The sequence below is a fragment of the Trichoderma evansii genome, assembly GCF_050947405.1.
Source record: "Trichoderma evansii strain SZMC 28006 chromosome Unknown GGI43scaffold_2, whole genome shotgun sequence".
Taxonomy (NCBI): Eukaryota; Fungi; Ascomycota; class Sordariomycetes; order Hypocreales; family Hypocreaceae; genus Trichoderma; species Trichoderma evansii.
Genome location: NW_028145204.1, coordinates 1,821,686 through 1,847,248, shown reverse-complemented (window position 1 = coordinate 1,847,248; position 25,563 = coordinate 1,821,686). Strand labels below are relative to the sequence as shown.

The 25,563-nt window shown below is 50.6% G+C and overlaps 4 protein-coding genes across 4 annotated transcripts; 2 read left to right on the top strand and 2 right to left on the bottom strand.

The window, feature by feature from the left end:
- Nucleotides 1-6,653: 6,653 nt before the first annotated feature.
- Nucleotides 6,654-8,877, top strand: GGI43DRAFT_156449 (GTP-binding protein RBG1). Its single transcript, XM_083199500.1, has 7 exons — nucleotides 6,654-6,992; nucleotides 7,051-7,071; nucleotides 7,200-7,482; nucleotides 7,598-7,988; nucleotides 8,056-8,302; nucleotides 8,394-8,514; nucleotides 8,698-8,877. Exons 1-7 carry the CDS (start codon nucleotides 6,972-6,974, stop codon nucleotides 8,715-8,717), a joined length of 1,104 nt encoding a protein of 367 aa, XP_083065122.1. The 5' UTR covers nucleotides 6,654-6,971; the 3' UTR covers nucleotides 8,718-8,877.
- A 7,186-nt stretch (nucleotides 8,878-16,063) lies between these two features.
- Nucleotides 16,064-18,545, top strand: GGI43DRAFT_156595 (uncharacterized protein). The gene is made up of 3 exons (XM_083199501.1): nucleotides 16,064-16,159; nucleotides 16,632-17,233; nucleotides 17,304-18,545. The coding sequence occupies exons 2-3, from the start codon at nucleotides 16,689-16,691 to the stop codon at nucleotides 18,481-18,483; spliced, it is 1,725 nt and encodes a 574-aa protein (XP_083065121.1). The 5' UTR covers nucleotides 16,064-16,159; nucleotides 16,632-16,688; the 3' UTR covers nucleotides 18,484-18,545.
- Nucleotides 18,546-19,659: 1,114 nt separating this feature from the next.
- GGI43DRAFT_156680 (PXA domain-containing protein) lies at nucleotides 19,660-23,471 on the bottom strand. Its single transcript, XM_083199502.1, has 3 exons — nucleotides 22,674-23,471; nucleotides 21,818-22,619; nucleotides 19,660-20,302 (listed from the first exon to the last, which is right to left on the bottom strand). The coding sequence occupies exons 1-3, from the start codon at nucleotides 23,161-23,163 to the stop codon at nucleotides 19,831-19,833; spliced, it is 1,764 nt and encodes a 587-aa protein (XP_083065120.1). The 5' UTR covers nucleotides 23,164-23,471; the 3' UTR covers nucleotides 19,660-19,830.
- GGI43DRAFT_393740 (zinc-finger of mitochondrial splicing suppressor 51-domain-containing protein) lies at nucleotides 23,354-25,489 on the bottom strand. The gene is made up of 3 exons (XM_083204705.1): nucleotides 24,608-25,489; nucleotides 23,877-24,534; nucleotides 23,354-23,813 (listed from the first exon to the last, which is right to left on the bottom strand). The coding sequence occupies exons 1-3, from the start codon at nucleotides 25,428-25,430 to the stop codon at nucleotides 23,780-23,782; spliced, it is 1,515 nt and encodes a 504-aa protein (XP_083065119.1). The 5' UTR covers nucleotides 25,431-25,489; the 3' UTR covers nucleotides 23,354-23,779.
- Between the last annotated feature and the right edge of the window lie 74 nt (nucleotides 25,490-25,563).

The window sequence follows — 25,563 nt, the reverse complement described above, 5'->3', positions numbered from 1 at the left end:
GGCACCATATGCTATTAGCACCTCTCGTCCGTAGCTTAGCCTGCGCTGCGCTCCTCTGGCCCGGTACTCGCAAGTACTGCTCCGCGGCTACTGACGCCCTGGGTACGTACCGCCTCGTACAGGAGCACCAGCACCCAGCACTAGCGCTAGCCCCAGAGGCCGCTATTGCACGCTGTCTTACTTCGCACCCGTAGTCCTTACTCTGTATCCGTACTAGGTCAGACTGGCAGTAGTACATGCCGTGTACTTGTGGCCCCCAAGCTCCCAGCCCCGGCAGTTTCCAACTATTTTTCCCAGCTCCCAAGTCCGCTAACAGCTCTCCGTACTCCGTGCCCTGAGCTGCGCTACGGTGAACACGCTTCATCGATTCATCATTGAACTTCTAGTTCTTTTTGCACTCGACACCCGACCGAGGAAAAAACACAGCATCGATTCGTCTCCCGCCACTTGCTTTCGCCGCACGCCCACCAGCCTCATTGTAGCAGCTCTACGTCTATTTTCTCCTCCGTCATCCTTTTTTATTTTCTTTTCCAGGCGGCCACATCCGTACCGGCTTGGACTACCCATAACGGCGTGCTACATCTGCTACCGGTGCTGTCGTGCCTAAAATCTCCGGCTGCTAGGCCCTCTGCCCCCATTCCATCTGATCCATCTCCGCAGGTGGCTATTGCCAGCAGCTCTGACGTGGCGGTCGACGTGACCAGATCAATCGGCCTCTTCTTCGGTGTCCACGCTGCCGAAACTCCTTTCATCTCCATGATGGTGGTAGCCACCGGCAATTCTCGAAGATAAATGTCATGGACGCGCAGAATGCTGCCGAGTCCGACACGCCTAAGCATGCTGGCCCTCCCCCTCAGCAGCAGCAAAACAAACACGAGCGCCCACGACGAGGCTCTGGCTCCGACACGGACCCCAAGCCGCGCCCTTCTGTGAGGCCATCGTCACCGTCCAGGCTCAAGACGAGGGAGTCGTCGTCTCTGTCGTCCTCCACGGCTGCCCGACACGACGATGCACCTGGTGCCGACCGCGACTCAGACGCCGAGACGATTGTTCTGCCGGGCAAGGATGGCCATTCGCCCTCCAAGGTTCGAAAGGTGAGGCAGGAGGACAGGAGCGAGAGCGACGCCGACTCGGCCAGAGGCAACGGCCAGCCGGCCGCTGCCAGTAACCAGGGCGACAAGAACGCAGCTGGCGGCCGACCCGTCGAAGGTGTCAAAAAACGTCTGCCGGGCCCTGTCGACAAGGACCGCCAACCTCGCAGTAAGGACGGCGCCTCAAGCGGCCTGAGTTCTGCACCAACTTCGCCTCCCCACAATCAGAACCACCAGCGTCAACAGCATCCGCTTCCGCCTCACCGCCGCCGGCGATCTGACGCCGTGGCCGCCGCCTCACCCTCAGACTCTGAAGGCATCCACGCCCCTTCCAAGCCCGTTTCATCGTCTCTGCGCGATAAGCTCAAATCTGGAGAGCGTCTGGTGCCGCACAAGCGAAAGGCTCCCAAAGCAGAGTCCGACGACGAAGGTGATCAGCGAAAGGCTCGCCGCCAGCGGACCACAAGCGTCAGCCTCGACAACGGCCGCACCCTCAAGGAATCCAAATCGACATCGAAGCAATCTCAGCATGAATCTCGGACCCGGACACGCTCCATCTCCCCCCACCCTCGACAGCATCGTAGAAGTGTCTCCACACAATTACCTGCCCATCATCTATCCAGCAGCCTCAAGAAGAAGCGTTTACCGCCACCCCTTTATTCTGCAGATTACCACTCTGACGAATCCTCGGCTAGCGGGAGCCCTCATCCCCGCAGCTCCAAGTTACGAGGCCTCGCTACTCCGGCCGTACCTGAGTCTCATGCCTCGCCCGTGAAAATGGCACCTCACAAGAAACATCTAGATGCACACGGCCAAACTTTACTAGCTCGAGCTTGTGCACGTGGGGAATACGAGAGTGCCAAGAGGAGACTTACTGATCGTCCTGAGGACTTGAACGTGGCAGACTATGCCGGGAACACGCCTCTACAAATCGCCGCGATTAATGGTTGCGAGGATATCGTTAAGCTTCTTATCGATGCCGGCTGCAATATGGACTGTGTCAACTACGATAAAGACACTCCCTTACTGGACGCTGTTGATAACGGCCACGTTGGCGTCGTTAAGCTTTTACTGGAAGCTGGCGTTAACCCGCGAAAAGCTAATGTTAATGGCGAAGAGCCTATTGATAGAGTTACGGAAGACACTGAAAATGGCGACGAAATTCGCGCACTGCTCTTGGCAGCCAAGAAGCGGCAGGGTGAACGGCGACGGACCTCTGAAGATCGCCATTCCCACGATTATCACGATCAGCGAGATTCTCATACACTTGAAAGCCCCCGTCGTTCTCCAGCTGCAACAATGACGACAGGACGGAGGACAGGAACTGTACGCTCAACCAAGACGAGAAATGATTTGCTCTACATGCCCTTGGACGACAAAACCTTGCGGCAGGCTGCTGGTCGGGGCGATGAAGAGACGGTAGCCCGCATCCTGCAGGTCAAGGAGGGGTTTGATGACCCCGAATCCATGGTAGCTGCAGCAAGAGGAGGCCATGACCTAGTAATTCAACTTCTGTTGGGTCTTGGAGGCGCCAGTGCGGACCCCTCTCCCGTCAGGTCTTTACAGCCAGAATTTGCAACTCCAATGCTTGCGGCCATTGGCCAAGAGAATATCAAAGTTGTCGAACTGCTTTTGGAACAACAGAATTTTGACCCCACAAAAAGATTTAAAGGAGAGACATATTACGAGATTGCCCGTCGTCGACAAGGTTCTAATTGGAAAGAAGAGGAACACATGTTGAAGAACGCATATGATGAGTACAAGCGGACACACAAAGACTCAGCCAGGGCGAAGTCGCCTGGGCGGAGAGAGAGGGAGAGAGAAAGGGAAGAAAAACGAAGCAAGAGAGACGAGGCCAAAGACGACGCACGAACACACAAACGAAGCGCCACCAGCCCTTCCCGAGAGCCTAAGAAGGCTCCAACCATCAAGACCGAGGCACCAAGGGATAAGAAGATGTCAGATTCCTTCACTGGCCGCGGAGGCGACGATAGCTCTCAAAAGAGAGGTCCTGGGCGACCAAGGAAAGAAGACAACCCGGCCTCGAATGTCTCAGATCGCGAGGCATCTCCAGCCCCTCCCGCTCGTAAAGGGGTAGCCAAGCCGAAGCGAACCGAATCGGATGCTACTGGCGTATCGTCGGAAGGAGAAACCGTCAAACCAAGAAGAAAGCTTATATCAAAAGGCGAGCTACGAGATGAGCGGGAAAGACAGAAGCGTGGCAGCATGGCATCAACCACATCATCTGGAGCGAAAGAGCCCTCGAGCCCTAGTGAACCAAGGCATGAAGATGGCGCAGACAAACCTAAGCTATCTGAGAAGTATCACGACAGGACCAAAGCCTTAAAACGCGATGAATCGAGGGATCGTCTATCGGTATCTGGAGATGGGGTCACCAAACGACATCGAAATAGCATTACACCTGATCGGCCAAGCGATGTTGACAAGGACGATGCACCTGTAAAGCGCCGAAGACTTGAGAGCGATAGCCAGGAGAAGCGATTGCCAAGGCGGCCTGTCTCTGAAGAGGTAAAGCCTCGTAAAGGCAGTATATCGCGGGACAATACATCCAAGTCTTCGTCTCTCCTACCTCGGAAAAATCGTGAGGAAGAGCCCAAGGGCAGTCACGATGAGCGGGATCCTAAGCGAAAAGACTCTACCCGAAATAATTCTGGCGAAAAGTCGATACGAGTTAAGCAAGAAGATGAAGATATTGAAATGCTGGACGCACATCAGGTCAAGGAGCATCCGAAACCTCGTGAGCGAAAGGCTCGGGAAAACGAGGAAGAACAACCCAAGAAGAAAGATGTATCCGACAGAGAAGACGCCATCAAAGAAGATGAACGACGACGCGCCAGAATTGAGGATAGGAGGAAACGAGAAGCTGAAGAGACCCGTCAGCGCGAGGAAGAGACCAAGAAACGCAAGGAGCAGGAAGATCGGGAACGCGAACGCGAACGAGAGCTGCGAAAGAAACGAGAAGAAGAAGAGGCGCGTAATAATAAACTTCGTGAGCAAGAGCGTGAACGGCGCGAGGCTGAAGAGGCCGCGGCTCGTCGACATGAAGAGGAAAACCGCCGCGTAGAGGAAGAGAAGAGGAAGCAAGAACAAGAAGAGAGGAAGAAGGAGGAGGAGGAGAAGAGGAGAGAAGAGGAGAAGAAGAGGGAGGAAGAGAAGAAGAGAGAAGAAGAGAAGAAGAAAAAGGAAGAGGAAGAAGAAGAAGAGCGGAAGCGACGAGAGGAGGAAGAGCGACTTCACAAAGAACAACAGGAACGCAAAGCAGCTGAGGAGGCTCGACAACAACGCGAACAAGAAGAACGCCGGGAACGTGAACGCCAGGAACGCGCCGAACGGGAAGAAATGGAGCGAAAGCGAGCCGCCAGAGAAGCAGAACAGCGCCGCCTACGTGAAGAACAGGAGCGCCGTGAAGAGCAAGAACGCCTTCGGGAAGAACAAGAACGTGCTCGACTGGAGAGGCTGCCCCCGTTGATGCGATGGCTCTGCACTGCGTCCAATCCCAAGACCACAGCCGTTGCCGAGAAATTCAAGTACATGCGCGGTGCCCGATTCGACACGATCCGTCCCGAGGCGAACAACACCGCTGAGGGCCGTGAACAGTGGCTTCTTAATACGCATGTTGCTCTGCTGCTGGGGGAGAAAGACTTGAGTCTCCCTAAGTGTAAGTCAACAGACTTTTTTTCTTCGCTTTTTTTCCTTTTTATACTTCCAATGCTAACGCATCAATAGATTCTTCTTGGGCACGTGTACCCGTTACCCCGATTGCCAAGTTCAGTCTATGGAGAACAGAATGGAGTCGATACACTCTGTTTTCTGAGAAGCTCTGGGAACTTGGCGAGCAGCTGCCTGGATGCTACGGCGATGAGCAACCCCACAGCCTGAGCCATATCAATAGAGATCGGCTCAAACAGGAGGCATGGGAGAAGTTCCAGGCCATGGATATGTTCTTTGTGAAGGTAAGTTGCAATATGAAGATGCTCTTCCATCCCTCTTTAAGGTTAATTTTACTAACTGAACATTAGGTCTCTGACTTTATGTATGTTGTATCTGGTATACCACACTTACGAGGCATTAAGTTGGGTGTGGAGTACTGTGAGCTCTTGGAAACCGAGGAGCAGGCCAAAGGATGGAAGACATTCGCGAAGTGGAAGCGAGATCCGGATGCGGGCCGCTATCATGGCCTCGCCCCACGATTTAAGTTCTATGTCAATGGAGTTCTTGTTGGAGAAGAGCTTCCAACTCTTTCCCAGACAAGCTCCACGCCATTTCCAGAGGTGCGGGTTCCTCGACGAGGGCTAGTTCGTGCTTATCCTGATGACACGGACTACAACGTCATCTGCATGAACCAAGGTCTTGGACATCTGCTCAAGGACACAAAGAGCCCGTCACCGGTCCCGAATGGAATCCATTCTTCTCCCATCAGCCCAACCTCAATCCCACGGGCGAGGCCGAATGTTAACGGTACGAATGGACACACTACCCCGGATAGGGTCAAAGACGAGGCGACATTGGAGAGTGATAAACTTAATGGTATTAATGGATCAACCAGTTGATGAATACAACAGAGAACTGGTCTGGAAGAGAAAGAAGAACTTACGAAATCTGCTCTTGCTGTACAATCTGTACGACACACTCTACTTTGGTTTCTGGTTTATCTTCCCCTCTTCTCCTTACTTCTTCTTTTCTCTTTTATTTGGCTTTCATGTAAATGTCTATAGACTCGGAGGTTGAGGGAAAAAGGACGAAACGCCGCGCGCTCCCTTGTACACACGCGCAAATATTACGCACACTTTTTTTGATGCAAACGCAATATGCAATGCGAAACACGTTTTTTTGGTGACTTCCTAAAAGGAGGTGGATGATCTTTATCTTGGTTGACACGGCATGGGGTCTTCTACAACACATTTCTTTTTACAGCATGAGCAGAACTGTGGGAAAAAGGCCTTTTTTTCTTTTCTCTTTTCTGCTATTTATGTAGCTTGGACGGGAGTGCTATGGTATGCATGCCACGGTTATATTTGGACAATTTGCTTGTTTTGTGCGTCAGGTTCAATGCTGCTACAGGAATTGTCCATTTTTTTTCTTTTCTTTTTTTTTGGACAGGGCATGGGGTGAAGAAATGGAATGGGAAGAATGGCAAAGCTTTTTTGTATGTGCGACGAAGGGCGTTTTTCTTATTATCTTATTTTTTCATGTCAGAGGTTTTATCGGCAAAGCAAGATGGGAAGAATAGCTCTTCATGGTTTTCATTTTTCATTTTTTCCCCTTTTCTCTCTCTTCATTTGGTGGTGCCCCGATGGAAACGATTGGGAATGAAGATACATGGACGATGATAGCCTTGTGTTTAAATATAGCTAAGGGTTAGCTCTTTTTTTATATGCTGTATGCTGGCTGTATGTATGGGGCGACGATGCCAAGAGGAGCTGTATATGTATATACACTACACGTAATCTTATACAACCAACAAGATTAGCTATGAATTAGCACTAAATGGCACAAGAAGTAGTCAAAAAACAACCGTCTCTTCGCCTTCGAAAACTATTATCATGATAGAAATGCCTTCATTCCCAAAGCAGTTTGGTCCTGCAAAAGCGCTGACATCATTGGCCACCCTCAAGCCACAAACCAAAAATTTACCCCACCAAAATCCCTCCAAAAGATATTCATGCCACCACCACCACACACAAACAAGTTTGGCATAACCAAATCAGACTTTTGGCTGGCCCTTTGCGTCGCATCACCGCTCAGCAAGAACGAATAGCGACGCCGCAGACATTGCGTATAAGCCGCATACCGAGGAAGAGACCCAAAGAAGGGACCATAGAGGACAATTTAGAGGCATAGTTGGGCACCACCGGCATAATGTCGACGACAGTGGAAAAGGTATGGCTTCTCGTTTTTGTGCACTTTCTGAGTGACTGGCTGACATTGGGAATTCTAGATCAAAGAGATCGAGGCCGAGGTATGTTTTCCCGAATCGAAAACCCTAGCGACGATGTGCTATTTCCGAAGACCGGCGGGAGCACTCGACACCGAATAGAAACAGAGATCCTGACATTTTTTTGCTTTTTTTTCTCCCCCTGCGCATAGATGGCCAAGACTCAAAAGAACAAAGCGACGTCGTATCACTTGGGTCAGCTCAAGGCCAAACTAGCCAAGCTGAAACGTGAGCTGCTCACCCCCAGCAGCAGCGGCGGCGGTGGCGGCGCAGGATTCGACGTGGCCAGGACGGGCGTGGCCAGTGTTGGCTTCATCGGCTTCCCATCGGTGGGCAAGAGTACGCTGATGAGCAGGTTGACCGGCCAGCACTCCGAGGCCGCAGCATACGAATTCACAACCCTGACGTCCGTGCCGGGTCAGGTCATGTATAATGGTGTGTTGCCGTGCTTAAACGAACCCAAACTAAAGCCGTTGGGCGGCGGTGGCGTTTTTTTCTTTGCTTTTTGTTTGGCCGTAAGGACTAAGGAACTGACTGCATGTGCCTGCAGGTGCCCCCTTGCAAATGATTGATTTGCCTGGAATTATCGAGGGAGCCAAGGATGGTCGAGGAAGAGGTCGCCAGGTCATCGCTGTTGCCAAGACGTGCCATTTGATATTCATTGTGCTGGATGTCAACAAGCCCCTGTCGGACAAACGAGTCATTGAAGCTGAATTGGAGGGCTTTGGTATCCGTATCAACAAGTCGCCTCCGAATATCACCTTCAGGAAGAAGGACAAGGGTGGCCTGAACATCACGAGCACTCAGCCCCTTACACACATCGACCACGACGAGATCAAGGCCGTCATGAGCGAGTACCGTATCAACTCGGCCGATATTACTATTCGATGCGATGCCACCATTGATGATCTCATTGATGTCATCGAGGCAAAGAGCCGAAGGTGAGCCACGAGACCTCCTATGCAGCACCGACATGCGGACGTGGGATTGCTAATATTAGTCGAATAGTTACATTCCGGTGGTCTACTGCCTCAACAAGATTGACTCAATCAGTATCGAAGAGCTGGATCTGTTGTACCGAATCCCCAACGCCGTTCCCATCAGCTCAGAGCATGGATGGAATATCGATGAGCTCATGGAATCTATGTGGGAGAAGCTGAGCCTGAAACGAGTGTATACAAAGCCCAAGGGTAGAGCGCCCGACTATTCAGCCCCTGTTGTGCTCAGAGCATCGAGATGCACGGTGGAAGATTTTGTGAGTAACAGAAAACCCCTTGCAAAACGGGCAAACGCCACAATCTATGCGCATTACTACTATTTACTAATATGCGTTACACAACATCCAGTGCAATGCCATTCACCGTAGCATCGTGGAACAATTCAAATCAGCTGTTGTTTATGGCAAGTCGGTAAAGCATCAGCCACAGAGAGTTGGTTTGGCACATGAGCTGGAAGATGAAGACGTTGGTAAGTTTCATATCTCCATTCATAATCTGCCACACCAGTCCTCAGAGCCGGTCTCGCAAAGGAAGAAAATGCATGAGCTCGTCTCTTGCTGCATTCTCCCTTGTACCTTTTTTTTTTTTTTCCCGCTGTTATATTGAACCATGGTTGGAATGAACAAGTAAAAACTAATATACCCAATCCCAGTGACCATTATCAAGCGATGATTAATATCCCAAAGCCCAACATTAGGGTGGGCAATCAGGCAGATGGGCGAGGGACAGCGCTCCTCCGGTACCCGTGCAAACCAAGGAGGCTATCTTCCTTACCTGTCCGCAAAGCCAAAGTCCCTGGCTTTGTTTTTAATGCTCTGATACTAGACAAAGCAGAATTTCCGCTCAGAACCCGGCCGAGGGTACGGAGTATGCTACATGATTTTCCGTTTCAGGAAGGTTTTCTGCTGGGCGACAGACCGGGACAAAAGCAGGGGATGGACGGCAGCTATGCGGCGGCATTGACGCGGCAGATTGCACGAGCAGAATACTGTTAGTTTCCGGTCAATGCGCAGAAACTCGCCGCTCGGCAAGTCGCAGGAGGAAATAAACGATGAGGATCGGCGGCAATGGAATCCAGTGGACCATATGGAGTAGATTTGGTGTATGTAACAACAGCAACTGCTGGTGCTACAGCGACAAAACAGAACAGAACAAAAAAAAAAAGATTAAATAAGAGAACTAGCGGACACGATTTGGTGACAGGGTATTCGGGCTTATTTCCGCAAGGAAGAGCTGTAGTTGGTAGTTGGTACTTCATAGTACATTGTGCGCTCTGCACTGATGAGAAATGAGAAATGTCTAATATCCCTCTCCCAACCGTCAAGTACACATATGGGTGTACATATTCATCATATATTTCTGGCCAGGCTCTAGCAGTGCCTTGCTCGACAGCTGAAAATACGACTAGAAAAAAGCAGAAAAGTATAAACTGTAGTTGGTGGTCATGGTCCAATACCCGGGGCCGATATGCTTTGGTCCTGCATAACCGAGGGCCTCTCGATCTGCGGCCGCCTTTTCGCAGCAAAAAAGGGAAAAAACTAGAAACGTGGGGATGGCGAGAGTCCCTTTTGGGGCTGTGGTCGAAGGAGCTCCCCTTCCCAGCCTTTGGAGCTACACCGTGAAGAGAAGCCCCCGGAGAGAGAGGAGAGAGGAGGGGGGTGTGGGCAGTGAGAAACTGGTTGAATAAAAAATATAAAAAATAAAAAATCATGATAAATTGGCTTGGCCTGCAACCTGGACGCTAATTGGAAGCCCGCAGGGTTGCTTTGGATGGGCGACGCAAGAAAACGATTCGCTGGATATAGGCCGATGCTGGCTGCATGGCGCCCCAGGGAGTTGTATTGGACCATGGTTTGTCTCCAGCCCAGCCTTTCAGAGCGCTTCTCTTGCCGCCCAGGCGAGGAAGAGCCCAAAAATGATGGGCGATGGGTGGAGCCATGATTACGGGAGGCGCATTATTTTGGTTTGGCGGTGACCTATTCCCCCATGATTATCAACTCTTTATTTTTTCTTTCTAGTGTTCCTGATCCACCAGGTGCCAAGTGCCGGAGGCATGCTACTGAGCTTTTGTCAACCCCCAAGGTGGTTGCTTTGCCTGGGATGGTAAGTGGGCCAACAGCGGGCATAGTACGTATAAGAAAGACATCCTGAAGCTATTCTCACGACACCGCACCGCCAAAGAAGCAAACAGCGTCACCACACACCAGACCTGCCACACAAAACAGACGAGCTGCGATTAATAAGGCGTACGGTACCCGGCATGAGATAGGAATTGAGTCGCTTTGCGAATAAGTGGAGAGCTTAAGCCATGCCTAGGGGGACGGAACATGAAGAGGCTAAACCACGGGGGGGAGCCACCTGTGCGCAGAAAGCCAGGCCCTGCATGTCTTGTCGCAGGGCTGGTACTTATCGCATCCTCAGTGGTAGCAGTACTCGTATAGGGATGAGGTGAGGTAAAGCGGGCTTCGCGGAAAGCAGGATTTCGGTGGCGTCCTGCATTGTATAGCAAAGATGAGAGCGCGGCGGGCGGCATGGCTCATGCATGTCTCTACGACTTGTACTGAGTACGGAGTAGTTCGCCCGCAGCGGAGTCAGATATCAAGAGTCGCGGGGCACAGACCACAGCTTGCCCTACCGCTGAATGACACTAACAAGATTGCTGCCCTTGTTGGATACATGGACGCCTTGCCATGTTGATTTGCGAGGCCTTGACAGGTATGTACAGAGCAGTACTTGTACATGCCAACAGTCAACTTTGCGAGGGGGGCCGGCAGAGATACATAATGTGATAGATAACATTGCAGAGCTGGAGAGCGAGAAACGATGCCCCTTGCCGATGCGCATACTTGTGCGAACTGAACTGCATGTGCTTTCGGCGGCGGCCTGGTGTGCCGCGGAGCCGCATCATAGAACCATGTTTGCAGATGAGGTATTGCAGGCAGAGGCACGAGAGTAAGTGGCAGATCCTTATGCCTATCCCTCCATAGCATGCATATAGCAGGTAGAATACTATTAGATAGTTGGGAGCTTGACAACGCTGACCGTATTGTTACTGCTTATCTGGGGCTAATATAAGGAGATTTGCCGCATGGTAGAGTAGTGTTGCTGATTTCTGAGTGTGGTGATGTCGTATTGCCTTGAAATTATTACACAGAGGACCGCTCGACAACTTCACAAAGGAACTGATGAACTTCAAAGTCGGTTTCCGGGACGTTTTCCTGTTATGGGAGCGTCACGCGGTTGCATTCCTTCAAGGAAACGGCTCCTATGAAAAGTGTTATTGGCCAAATTATGTATCACTATCAGCCAGTCATGATCCACATTGTCGGCACCTGAGTGTTGAGAGGAGTGGACATCCGTAGATCTGGTCGGGATTGGCCGCTGTCTTCAATCTAATAAAAGCCTTGGTTTTCATTGGACCAAATTGTGTATAGCTGGATAATTAGTCCCGCCTAGGGGAGATGAGATTTTAATTCCACAACGAGGTATAGAGTAATAAAGAGTGCTTACAGGTGATATTTTGTATCGGTTTGCTGTTGGAAATGGAACAAGGAGACGGCGCGTAGCGTTTATCCACGTCAAGATACTCGATGTCGCCCACGACCCAGCCACAATGACAGTAATTTGCCTTTATACAGAATAGCTCCCATTTCTCAATTATGTGCTACTGATAGCGCTCACAGCCCAAATGACCGTAAGAAACCTCGAGCTGGTTCTTTCGAGTGGTGAGAGCTCTAGGATTAACGAGAAGATCCTAACTAGCCTGGCCCTCATCTAACAAGTAGCGGAATCGAAATGGAGTTGATACGAGTCACGCATGGCATGCTGATAATTACCGCTATCCAATATCGGCAGACCAAATAGGTGCTTTGGCTCAGCTGTGCATCGTTATGTTAGGTTTTTGAACGCCTCTCAGCACATTCTCATGATGAAGCGCGCTTTGTTATGCGGAGCAACTCCATGCTAGGCCGAGAAACATCTAGTTGTTAGTACCTCCTGCGAGTAGTTTACCACTAGTCAGTATTTCTTGCTTGGGCACGGACCCTCCACAGAACGGCAGCAAGCGGCAGGGGTTGAAATTGGCCAACTGGAAGTGAGCCTTGAAGCGGAAGCTATGCTCTTGGCGCGGACGCCACAGCCCCCTGGTATATACCTGTCCAGTTTGAGCGAGGATGAAGACGAGATGCCGAGATTTTAAAGCTTGTAGCTCGACGGGAACAACGGTCTTGGATTGAAAGCTCTGGATCGGGTCAATGATATGCCGGCTATAAAGGCATTTATAATGTAATTAGCCTTTTTAATCAACGTATTGCACGATATTGCATGAGTGATCGTTTTGGTACTAGCCTGGATGAATAACTGTCAATATATGAGGACACTTTGTGTATCTGTTCTGTATAGTCTCTTGCTTAACACGTGTATTTTCGCGGCATTCTCTGTATACGAAGGAAGAGAAAAATGCAATAGGATAATGAAAAAGTTATAAAAAGATTTCACTCCGAATGCTCTGCTGAATGAATTGGATATCAGATCCCATATGGCGAAGAGACTGGCGCCAAATACATAGACAGGCACACGGTTGCTTCGCTTCGTCTAACAAGCCGTAGTCGGAGTGGCGGTAAAGCTACCGCTCTATGATGTTTGGCTGTGAAGTATAAACGCCTAGGCGCACCACATTGCAATAACCCTTTCCGGCATTGATATACGACCTTAGCGCTGGGAAGCATCGTGTGTAGGTAGTAAAGAATACTTCGCCGAAATGGCTCCGCGAGGAAGCGAATCCGTCAACTATGCATATTTCCCGAAAGGAAACCGAGTCATGTGTTTCTTTTTTTGCTGAAATAGGTCGTCAGAGAAGCGTGAGGCGATGTAAACGTTATAGAGCATGTTCGGAGTAAACACTTACACCATCTTGTTAGCCTAGCGTTCGAACTACCAGCGCGCCGCGTTTCACAGTTCCTCGAGCCTCCATGAGAAATTCGAGTGCCAGTACTCCGTTATTTTTTCTCTGGAAGGAATAGACTAGTGGCACGGGCCTCGTTAAGGTGGACGGTCCTCCCGCGCTCCCGCGCCTTGAACTTCAGGATTGAGCTTGAAAGGCAGCACTAAAGGGCGTGTACTTCGTATTTCATTCAACAGACGAGTGTTTCGTACTTGCTACGTTGTGATGCCGAACTCGCTCGTGATAGACTCCGTAGCCCTCATGTTATCATTGAGCAGGTTCAAATTCTCAAATGAGCCCATGCTCTCTGCTCCATCCTTCCCATAGATCAAGCCGTAATATCAGGGTCTTGGGTAGAGGCGTATCCTGGACCTTTCGTCAGAGCAAACAATGATCAGCAAACAGCTCCGGGATAAGCGGATTCGTTCTATGACCAGTGGGTGTGCAAGTTGATGTCTTTGTAGTATTGTATACCTGTACGGCATAGTCAAGATAGCGTCGAGATAGTGGCTGCAATTTCTCTTGCTACAAGTACAGCTACTGCCAGTAACAGCAGCACTTCCAATGAGCTGCTCTGTTAAGATACCCCCCTCCCCTGCAGCACTATGTTTTAGCGTGTACGACTTGCTCGTAGCTGAGAACGTGGAGAAGAGCACTGCTAGTGGAAGTACGTAAGGGTACCAGTGGCACTTGTACTACCTACTCCATACGCTGCCCTAAAGAGCTGCCTTGTTAGGGAAGCTTCAAATCTCCGTGGACGACTACTTCTGGAGTTTCCATTCGTTTCATGCCTAAGATTGGACGTAGGTATCATTATTTTGGTAAGGTTGGATTGAGCGTGTGCCTCCCTGGTCTTAAGCTGGGTCCATCCATAGAGTAGCCTGCTTTGCAGGTCGCCGTTTGTTAGCTTGGTTTTAATGATCAGCTGCGGCACTTCGTACATGAGGGCATAAACCGTACCTAGAACTCAGCAAATGATTCGTTGTTAATCTGCATCATTTGCGAGAATTGCGCTAGCTAGTTCGGGCCGCTCCACAGAAGCATCCTCTAGCCTCATACGAGAGCAGACAATGGCCAAGCAGCAGTATGAGTGAGAGTTTTGGCTGGGCGAGCTTGGTATACCTAGCAAAGAGTTTAGCTAAAAAGGTAGAAAGGAGAATCCAGCAGTGCTCACCAAAAGATCACATTCTCTAGGTTTGTTTGTTCTTCGTGCGAAATACTACCTCGATTCGTGTTTGTATAATACCAAGCCCCGGAGACGGTGTGCTTGAGCGGGCTTCGCTGTAGCTAGCACTGATCAGACCGGGATCAAGGTTTCTTATTTCATCATGTGCCGGGGTTCTTTCAAGTTGCCGCGTACAAGAGCTGTGTACTTGCTGGGTTCTGCCCGTCTCGCTCCATAGGGTGGATTTGTTCCATGACAATCGTGCCCAAATGCCTGCTCGGGACACCATTTCCTACAATAGAATGGTTGATGAAATCGTCGAGCCGCGAAGGCAGCCGGGTCATACCCTTCTTTTACGCCGGAATCGTGATGAAGCCCTGACAGCAGCCAGTGTGCAGTAGTCGGTGACCACGGATGATCCTGGACAACCACATGGGCCTTGGAAGCGGCGGCTTCTTGTGTATCGCGCATGGCTATCGGAAGTATTGCGCTCGCGTGGTTTTCTCTTTCTCTTTGTGTGCGTCTGAGGTGATTAAGCTTCATGGTCCCTCGCCTTGGATGTTCATCCTTGCGTGGCCGAAGTTGCAAGTTGTTTGTCACGTTCTACGCCGACGTCACAGAGGGAAGGTACGGAATGCTGGAACAATTTTTCCCGACGTCGCACTGCTTGTGCATGTACGAGAGTAGACAAGCATCTAGATAGCTTCATGCAACAGGCCGCGCAGCACAGAGCAGAGAGCTCTTCCAAGCCAGCAGCATGGATGCGTGCACAAAGCACAATTGCAGCAGAGGCTCAGGAGACCTCCAACGAACCAATATTAATCAATGCACCGCCAGTGCGTGTGGGCTGTCCGTATGGTACCTACATATGGTCCCATGTCAAGTCCCATGTCAAGTCCCAGATCCCGCCGACGCTGCCTCTTCTGGCCATGCCGGCCCTGGTCAACCCGTTAGTCAAATGTTTGCCCTATCATGCCCAATCTCCATGATCCATTCCCATCTTAGCCTATCCAGAACACGGACTCTGGGCTCTGATGCCCATTCCCTTCTGGGAATGAATCCCACCCACCGTCCACTTGAGCAAACATGGGCGCCAGACCTGCAGAGAAGCAAGCTAGAGAGCCGGACTGACACACAAAGACTCACTTACAGGTACGAGAGCTTCTCACTCACTCGCTCGCACGCATGGGGAGGCGCCCATCACCTCGCCGACTCGCACGCCCCCTCCTCTTCAAGGCCCCCCCTGCATCAGGTCCCCTGAACCTACTCTGCTAGCACAGTGCTTCTTCGTGCATGCGTCTGCATACCTGCCTGCCTCCACGGCCAACGTTCCGCTTCCTTCGCAGACAATACTTGTACTTGAACGCTCTGGTCTCAGCGTCCGTCCTGGGTAGCTATTGTAGGGAGTACAGCTACGAGCACAAGTGCCAACTTGTACGCCTCTGGACGATGCTACTGCTTGGATACCCTAGTCTAGTCTGGCTTGGTGGTATGGCACTGGTTGGTGGGCGGGCCACTTGCTCGTCTGCAGCAAACCACCGAACTTGCCGTCTCCTGGACCAACAGCATCGGCCTGCTGCAGCTTGTCAGATCTTGTACGGACTCGCTTGCCGCACAGACAAGCACGCGGTACAACAGCTTCTACCTGTACTGCCAGCCGGGCCTGGGGGGCCGGTACTTGGTTTATCATTCGAGATGCATCACCGCTCTTCGAACAGGCCAAATACTACTTTCTGCTCTTGCTCAGGGCTGACATGAGTCGTTCCCTTTCTCCGCAGTTCTGTACTTTCACCCCCACGAAAGCATAAGGTAGCGAGTAACGGCGAAGAAAAGCCCGTCATTGTCTCACCAGACCGTTACCGCGCGGAAGAGAGCCCACCAGCGGGTCTTGCACACTTCAGTAGTAGTTAAAGTGACGTGAGAAGCAGGGCTTTCCTTGACAAGTGATTTCTGCTTGCTCCTGGGTGTCGTTCTACAGAGCCGGCCCAAGTAGCGATACATTATCCGGTAGAGCACCCCTCATTCAGAAATTTTGTCACCGAGACTTCACTTCACTCTTGACTCCTTGGTTTGCCTTGCTTTCGAAAATCTTGCACAGTTATACACCATACTTTCTTTCATCACTGGTTTGCGTTGCAGCGATTTTCCCTTCTCTCTGGCATCTGAACTTGGTTCCCATATCGTTTACTACAATCGTCATTTCCTCTTAAGGAAAAGGCTATGCCATTGCTTTGCATATCTTGCCCATGAGGTTCGTGTGGTCTTATGTTTGCTACCGACAAACACTTCCCATACCATACTCCTTCCTGACTCACGACCACCGGCTTGTTGATGACAGCCCAAGACAAGGTTTGGACTTTGTCTCTGCGCTGACGGTTTAATGAATATTACCCCCACCTGTTCCGCTTCTCTCTGTTCGCCTTTCTGCTCATCTCTTTTTTCTCGAGAGAGCCTATTTGCCAAGTGCTGACTTGCTCAGTTTTTCAGCAGCTAGTAAAACCCAGCGATAGACTGGGCCGCACCTTTCTGGAATATAATGAATACCGCTGCTCACAGCACTGCCAGCTTAGACCAGGACGCTACCATGGTGCAGAGCAACGGAACTGGATATAACAATGACCACTGGGCGAGTATCAGTCCTTATAGCCAAAGCCCTTATGGAAATAGCCCTTTGAATGAATATGGCGCTACGTTTGGCGGATATATATCGCATGGACTACCATCTGAATCGCTCAACAGAATGCCTCCGCCCATTCCTCCAACTATTTCTCAACCTACAACGCATCAAATGATACATCCTGCGCCCATCATGGGCCACCACCAACTGCCGATGCTAAACACTCAATGGCCAAGTCAATTAACGAACCCCACTCCTTCAGGAAGCTACTCTGCTCCTCCGTTGTCCATCGCACCGGCATCTAGCCTGCCTCCGGTTGACCCGCCGCCGAGGCCCCTTGTGCATCATGAAAAGGCGAGAAAGACATTGAGCGCGGAGCAGAAACGGGCCATGTGCCAATATCATGAAGAAAACCCAGGTACTAGGCAGGCAGATATCGGCGCGAAATTTGGCGTCGAGAGAAGGTAGATTCCTCTAACCATCACTGAGCCCGCCCCTATCTACAGAGTGTAATCAACTAACATTTAATGCAAGCACTGTATCTAAAGTGTTGAGGCACAAGGAGCAGTATTTAAAAAGAGATCCGGAGCCAGATGGTGCAGCACTCAAACGTTTGAAGGGGAAGCATCCTGATTTTGATCGAACACTCAGCAACTATGTTCGACGACAGCAGCAACGTGGCTTTGAAGTCAAAGATGATGACATTATGGAACAAGCCAGGCTGTTTGCTCGGGCCAGCGGCAACCAAGAAGCAGTGTTAACGAACATCAACAGCAACTGGCTCCTCAAATTCAAGCAAAAGCACGGAATAGGGGCTGGACGGCTGATGCGTCGAGCATCTGAGACGAACATTCCAGACAGTATGACCATGTCTGCAGCTATTCCACGCTTCCTAGGAGACAAAACGGTCCATACAATCTCTCCCGTCTCTCCCACTCACCGGCACTCGCCTCTTTCGGCTAGCCGTAGCGAGGAGGATTTGCAGGCTGGAGGACACGATTTCGACTTCCAGTACAGACATGCGGGATCTCATTCTTCAACTTCACTGGCAAGCGACTTGAAGGATACTGGTGTCTCTTTTTCTGAGACGATTAGTCCAACTGCAGCCTTCCAATTCACGCCTGACCCTAACGTTGGAGCATTCCAAGACGGTCTCCATATACAATCTGCAGCCCCTGATTTCCAGCATCGAGGAAAGAGAAGCAACACTTTCCCTTCCCTCAATATCGATTGCATAAACCAAGACACAAGCACAGATCCGCTGACCCCACGACACTCTGCCGTCACAGCATCTTCAGCAATCGAATCGCCGACAAACGACTTTCGAAGCACTCCTTTCACGCTTGATACGACGATATCACCTCCACCAGCTCTACGCCGCAGCAGCAGCAACTCAAGCATTGCCGCTCGATCAAACAATAACTCTGCAAACGCCAGTTCTGTATCATCAAACACTGCCGACTCTTCGCCAACTTCTCCAACTCCGGAGGACGCTAGACGTGCCGCGGAAACGCTACTAAGCTATCTTCACCACATGACACCAAATGGGCCGTTTGATAAAAGCGAATACGCCACCATCGTTCAACTGACGAAAAAATTACAAATACATCAACACCAAACAATACGTCCTTCTATAGGAGGACTATCTAGGATTCCCGAGAGTGACGACGGAGAAGTCCAGTCAATGACGGAGCCTACGATAGTGGAAACATGAAGGAGAAGTAGAGCTCCCCTTAAGCATTCGTAACCCTCCTTTCGCCCATATGTCTTTGCTGTCTTGTTTTTTGAAATATTGTTTTTCCCTGTTTTAAAATATTACCGGCGTTACGGATTTCTTTTAGCATCCCTGGCACAAACAAGCAGTGAAGCCTGGACGAAGAGCACAGCTTTCACTACTACTCCTGAGCAAGAACAAATATTGGTTATGAGGTCGCAGCAAGCTGTAGCAAACTCCTATCTCAAAATATATAAAGAGGCGCCCGTTTCCGCATCGCAGGCGACGGAAGTGGCTTCTAAGGAACGGATAAGGAACTGGATGGATGGGAATGGGATTATAACTAAAGAGAAAGGCGACTTCATCTGGCGACAGATCCACCAGCATCAAAACTGGTTTTTTTATCATTCACATATCACTCATTTTTACTTCAAATCCGGCTTATACCCGCAACTTGTGTGACAAACATTTTCTTCATTTTCATTTTCTAGCATATATCAAGCTACGAAAGACACTCCTGCTGCTCACGCGCGCCCCCTGTTATGCCGCTGCGTTGATTTTTTTTATTATTTCATATTTTCTTGCATTTCATTCATGCTCTGTTTTATTTCTTGCGCATTTGTGGTTCAACTTGATACACAAAGGCACAAAAATGAATAACGCGCCTTCCTTAAGGCGCCGATGAACCTGGGTCGGGAGACAGCATATTCTCGCTCTCCTGTAGCTTCATACAGCTTAATTTCCTTAATTTCCTTAAACAAAAATTATTATACTATTTTACTTCTTTACTTTACTACTAAAATGTGTTTCATATTTAAAGAATATGAGGAGGATATGAATGGGAGTCCAGACGACGTCAAAAAAACAAAAACAAAAAACAAAAAAAAAGTACACAAGGGCCAGTTTTGGTACCAAACTCCTCACGGAGAGGCATGCTATTTTCTTTTTTTTTTTTCTCGATATCAAAATGTACTTTTTTTCTTCTATACTGAGCAGGCAACTTAGTGACCAAAAGAGGGTCCCCTGAGAGCGGGAATCCATATGAGGGCATAATTTTCGGCATCTAACATGCTAGCCAAGGTAGCCGCAAATCACCCGTTTTATTTCCCTCTTTTCCTTTCATTTAGATGGGCCACATTTTGTTTGTCTACAAGCGTATATGTACTGGATACATGTGGATGGGTTTATCTATGTGGAGGTAGTCTATTAGACAGGACCTAGAACAGGGGGCTAGGCGGAGAATCGTGCTACACTACTGCTGGTCATGTCCATACTACATATGCAAAAAGAGCTTCGTTTATGCACTCGATAGTTACTTGAAGGAAAATGATCTATATTCGTGAGTGATTAGCCAAGTCTTTCTTCCCATAGCTCCACGACACCTTGCTCGCTTAGCTCTGGCATCAGCCTCACGAGAACGAGCTCCAGTACACTATACATCAAATATTTGTTGCAATACTCGTCCCCAACAACGTCAAGGAGACCCTCTAATTCATCCAAGATCCTCTCGTCATCTTCCCTGTCAACCGCGGCAGACGACCGTCCGAAATTGTCGCCAGAGCCAAACAGTCCGCCTAAGCGCCAAAGCCGACTGCCAAAGTACACGCGGGTCACACTTATGGGAAGCAGGCCCCGTATGGCGCTGGCGGCCCTACGGCGCAGGGCGAGCAGCTCTTCTTCCGACTGGGGAGCTGCAAGAGTGGACGAACCGGGGCTGTTGTTAGGGAACAGGGCGCCTCGGAGCGACCGAAGGAGGGGTGGCAGATGAGAGGGGTCAAAGAGGGATTGAATGTGGTGCGAGAGGAGTCTACAGAAGACCAAAAGGCCATTGGTTAGCTTAGTTAGTCTCTCATCGTAGGCAGCAAAACGAGACTAAATAAGAGAGAAAATGATATTCCATCGGATCCGCCCGCAAGAGGTGGGGATGAAAGGCGAGATTCAAAACGGAGGGGTAGTGAAAGATAGAGAGGGAGGGGAGGGAGCATAACGGCGTTAACACAGAGAACCATTGTTGGCAGCTAGCTTGTGAAGAGACGCGGCATCTGTTAGGGGCATCTCGCTTTCGTTCCTGTCACTCCGATGTATGGGCGTATGCTTGTCAAGATGTGACAGAACATGAGCATGTACATGTGATCAGGAGACGGGGGAGGCTCCCCATGGTGGTAATGCAATGATGGCCAGACTGGTCGACAAGACAGAAGAGCTTGAGGCGTGCGGGGAAAATAGAAGAGGAACTCCTCCGGCGTGTGGGAAGGCGTCTACTAGATCTTCGTAGTGCGACGAGAGACTGCCAATGGACATCAATGCAAAAAAAAAAAAAAAGTGATGTGTCGCGTTCCCTGCCGGTCGAGTAATGCGACAAAGCTAGGAAAAGGCCGTTACGAGGCGGAGAAGTCGAACAGACCGCCCTGCATAAGCGCATGCTCGCCGAAAACCTGTCGATTCTGACGAGTAGTTTCCAATGAGCCCTTTAGCCATCTCAGCTTCCGCAATAAGAAGCAGACGAGAAGCGAGCGGCATGTGTCCTGTCAGTGGCCTTGGTCAAACCACCGAGCGCCACTGGGTGGAGAAGTGGAATGGACAATCACTTATTTTTTCCTTCGCGTGTGACTGGAGAAAAACGGCGCGCTCAGGCACCCTCATACTGCCTGCTTTAGAAGACACCGGCCCAATAGACAGTAGATAGCCATCCGGAGGTGGCGCGGCACGGGGCGAGCGGGTGACTTGAACGGAACGAAGAGCTTTTGCAACGCCTTTTTGTCGTGCGAGACTAGACGGCTAGGGTCGCGACCCGCTTTCTCTCGTAGCTGATGGCCCCTGTTTGAAGCCGGCGCGTAATAAAGGCTTCTCGATGGACGGGCCGGTTTGCAGTGGCCCAGACCGGCGCAACAATTTTGAGCAATCGGAGACGAGATAGTGAATCCTGCACTTCAATTGGTCGGCCAGTTAAGGAACTAGCAGCCCAGATCTAGAAGGCCTCGGTGTGGTGTGGTAAATAGCGCCGGTCGTAACAGCCCTCTCGTTGCATGGAGCCCATCTACTAGATAGACTCCGAGGGTGTCGCCCTGGCAAGGTTGTGCGCAAAATGCAAAATGCATCGTGCCATAGATGGAGATGCGGTACATGGCTGAGTCGCAATCCAACAGAGAAGGAACCCTGTTCCGAGAGATCACTGGCTAGGCGCGGCCAGAAAAGGAGATCCAGTGACTTTGAAAAGATGCGAGGTGACAAAGGAATTCAACAATGACCAGGGGAGGGGAGGGAATAGAGGCTCATGAAAGAGGGATAAAGCCGCGATATTAGATCAATATAACAAGGAAATTGCATATCTTACCTGTCGAGGGGACCATCGAGCCCCGCAATTCGCCATGGCCCATTGACGGCAGCAGTCTGTAATAACGATATGAAGCCACCTAGCCAGGGCTTCCTTTCCTCCAGCTCAATCAAGTTTCCGAAACAAGACCACAGCTTGAAGGTTAGCACAGGTACTTTAGCCTGAGTGACGTTCGTATCCGTTGGTGGCGATGGTTGCTTGTCTTTCAGAGCGTCATCTGCGGCTTCCTCATCGAGATGAAGCGCCGTCCTGGGCGGCAGTGATATGGAGTCCGCCAAGGTGACAACCATGAATCTAACTGCGTTAAAGAGGAGGATGCCCAAGTGAATAACCAACACAAAGACCTCTTGGGCCGTCCACGTTGGAGACTTCTCCGCATCTTGACCAAGGCCCGATAACGATGGCGATGGTTGGTCTTTTCCGGACACCATCCTTGTCTTCGCTCTAGCTTTCTGCTCATCTAGCGACCTTGCGGTGATACAGATAGCTTCGTAAAGAAGCCATGGCTGTGATGCTTTGCCAGCGATAACATTGCCGATTATTAGCTCTGACAGGATTTGCTCCACGAGCGCAGTCAAGCAGGGATTCTCCAAATCCTCAGTCGGGAGCAGGATAGCTAGAACGGCCTGGACCAGCAGCTGGCGATACGTTGCTTCGTTCTCTTTCTGTAGCTTTACAGAGGCCGCATCATCAGCGCGAGGCACGGGTGAGAGAAACGGCAGGGGGGAGATGGAGTGGTAGACGTCTCGGGAATCAGCTTCCACCGAGGGTTGCAGAGAAGCTCGAGAGGCCACACGACGAGCTGCGTCTCAGTCAGTAGCAGATCTAACGTGTAGAGTAACGCAACACTACTAGCCTGTAGCATGTCTATTGAGCAGCTCTGGTATCTCGTCCAAGAGCAAGCTCTCAAGATCTAGTTTCCTAAACCTTTGCTCCAGCGCCCTAGTGCAGTGTGCTATGATGTGCAGGATCTCCGGAACAAACGTCTCATCCGTGGTGATCTTGCTGTACCAGCTCTGCACGAACTCCCGCATGATGATGGCGAGGAAGGCGTACAGCTGCAGATCGACATCGTTGCGGCTCGTCAGCGGCGGCAGCAGCTCCTCGATCGGCAGCTGGGCATCTCGGCCCTTGTCACCCAGCTGCTGAGGGCATAGCGTACGGCGGATGAGGCTCAGCGTAGCCCGATCAGACAGCGGGTCGACCGGCCCGGGACGATTGCTCCGGCGATCTACCACGGCGGTGCCGGCCTCGGGAGGCGGAGAGGAGGTGACATGCTTGGATCGCGGCGTCGTCGGAGCTCTGGCGGGAGCGAGAGGAGCTGAAGCGGTGGAGGCGGCGGTCATGGCCGGGGAGTCAGGCGTCGTCGCGAGAGCATTGCGCGAGAGCAGGCGAGGGCGACAATGGCAGACGCAGGAGGGCCAGGCTCCTGAAATCGCCGCAGTGGCTGGTCGTCAAAGTTAAGTTGGGTCGCTGTTGGGTCGCAGGTCTGGGATGCATGCAGTTCGATGTCTGGCGTAGCTTTGGGGTTTGGCTAGCACCGTGCGCGCTGCATGACACCCCGCACGTGCATAAAGTGATGTGGGCTGTTATACGTTATCCTCTGCAGCCCTGTACATGTTAGTGTGCTTACTACACTATCTGCAGATACCCATGAGCAGCCAGAAAAAAACTCACGATACTTTAGGCGTACTAGGTATTAACCAGTAGGTCTAGGTTAAAACATAGAGCAAAAAAGAATTGGTGGAACAAACAACCTATATAGTACACCTAGGATGGAGTTTTTCTTCCAAGCCACTGGACCCTCTCTTCCCTTTTAAACGCCTCCTAGATATAATACATTGGAGAGGTGCTTTTATGCATAAATACATGTACACGGCCGTACAATCATCGTCAGAACATACGAGATGGTAATTTACATTGTGGCATGACGTTCTCTGAGATCCAAGCCGTCAAACCCCTCTATACCTCTAGGTCCCTCGTAGTAGTTTCATATCTGTCGAAGTTGTCAGTCAGTCTGAAGGATAATGGTAGAAAGGCAGTCAGTGTCAAAGCATACCTCTTTCCTCGGAAAGCCCAAACGCCCCAATTACCACATGTAATATCTTGAGGATCCATATCGTCAAGATCCCATCGCAGACTCCGGAAAGTGTTCTCTCCAGGCTCCAACAGTACATCAAACTCGCCTCCAGACTTTTTGTTGACCCACTCAACATCACGTTCCATATCGACTTGCGTATATCCCGTACTGATAATGGGCACCTTTGTCTCCAGTAGTAAAGGCAAGGTCTCTTCCCAATCATGGCTGCTTGCAGGGTGGCCAAGGCCAGGGTGGAAGAGGACAAAGCAGTCAAAGTAAGGATCGTATGGCGCAAATTGTCCCGTCTTGTGAATAGTATGGTAATAATCCACGATGGTGCTGATCTTCATGTTATACCACACCCGGTCTTCTACCACAGCGCCAAATGGATTCGATGGTGTGCGTTCCGGCAAGGGAAACTCGTCATCTCGGTTGGCCATACTCTCTGGTCCAATAAAGATGAGGTGTAGTCGTGATTCAGGGAACAAATGAGCCAGCTGCACCCATATAGGTCGTGGCAGAGATGATTCAGCTCGTGCGCCAAGAATGAACAATCTCACTGGCGGGGGCTCTGGACGGAGCTGATTGACGCCAGCGCCACGACCTGATCTTGGAATATGCAGGTTATACCTCAAGGCTAGGATACCAAAATCACATTAGCTTTCCGCCTAAAAACGACGAACATCCTCTATACTTTCTTATCCACTTACCGCTGAAACTTTTCAATCCTTCCACCGTCATGCGGCCTCCTTTCTGGATATTGTAGGGACTCAATTCATGGAGAACACTTCCAACGGTAATCGGATAAGTGAGAAGTCGAGTGATTTGCCTCATTGAACGATCCGAATCCACTGCTGCAAACTCTCGGGTATACATAAAGGTGTCCCAGTTTGTCATATTGACCGCGGCGTTCTCCATCTGGAGATCTGGGAGATTACCCTCATGGAATACTCTGCCAGATCGCAGATCGTGGTCGTCTTCGTTGATTTGGCGAAGTGTATCGCAGATTTTCAAGTGATTTTCATAATCATCCATCCAATGTTCTTTGCTGCAATAGACCGCAATACCGCAATCTGGGCACTCGAAATCCACATGTGCGGGAGCCAAATCTCCTTCAGCAACGGGAGCAGCATCACTAACTGTGGACGAATCGAGGGGGGCTCTCGCATGTTTGTGATCGGGGTGAGGGCAGTATGCATTCTGTCTCATGTAGGCAGCTCGGCGACGGAATTCGGGAACTGGCGACTCAGAAAAAGGATGGAAGAGATCATCTGGGTTCAGACGAAGTGTTGCTGCGGGAGATCTCTCGCCGGAAGAGGCTTCGGATGCCGAACTCGAATATTCGCGGACAGTTTTGGTCAACTTAGATCCAGCAACCGTTCGGTTAGCGTCTAACGACTTGGCAGAGTGTATACTCCGAATCGATGCTGGTGCCCATGGCTTCAATGCTGCTCCTGCAATCACCTGCTTCCGCAGAGACGCTGAGCAGCGCCCACACAGGCTGTGAGCCGCCCGACGCAAAGCCGGCTCCATTGTACCGCCTAATTGACTTAATTGATGTTGTAGGAGATCCCCCGCTATGCCAAACTCTCATCGCCAGTATAAAAAGATAAGATGCGCGCAATTTGCAGGGAGCTCGGGCCACCCTCAGACCACCGCCGCATTA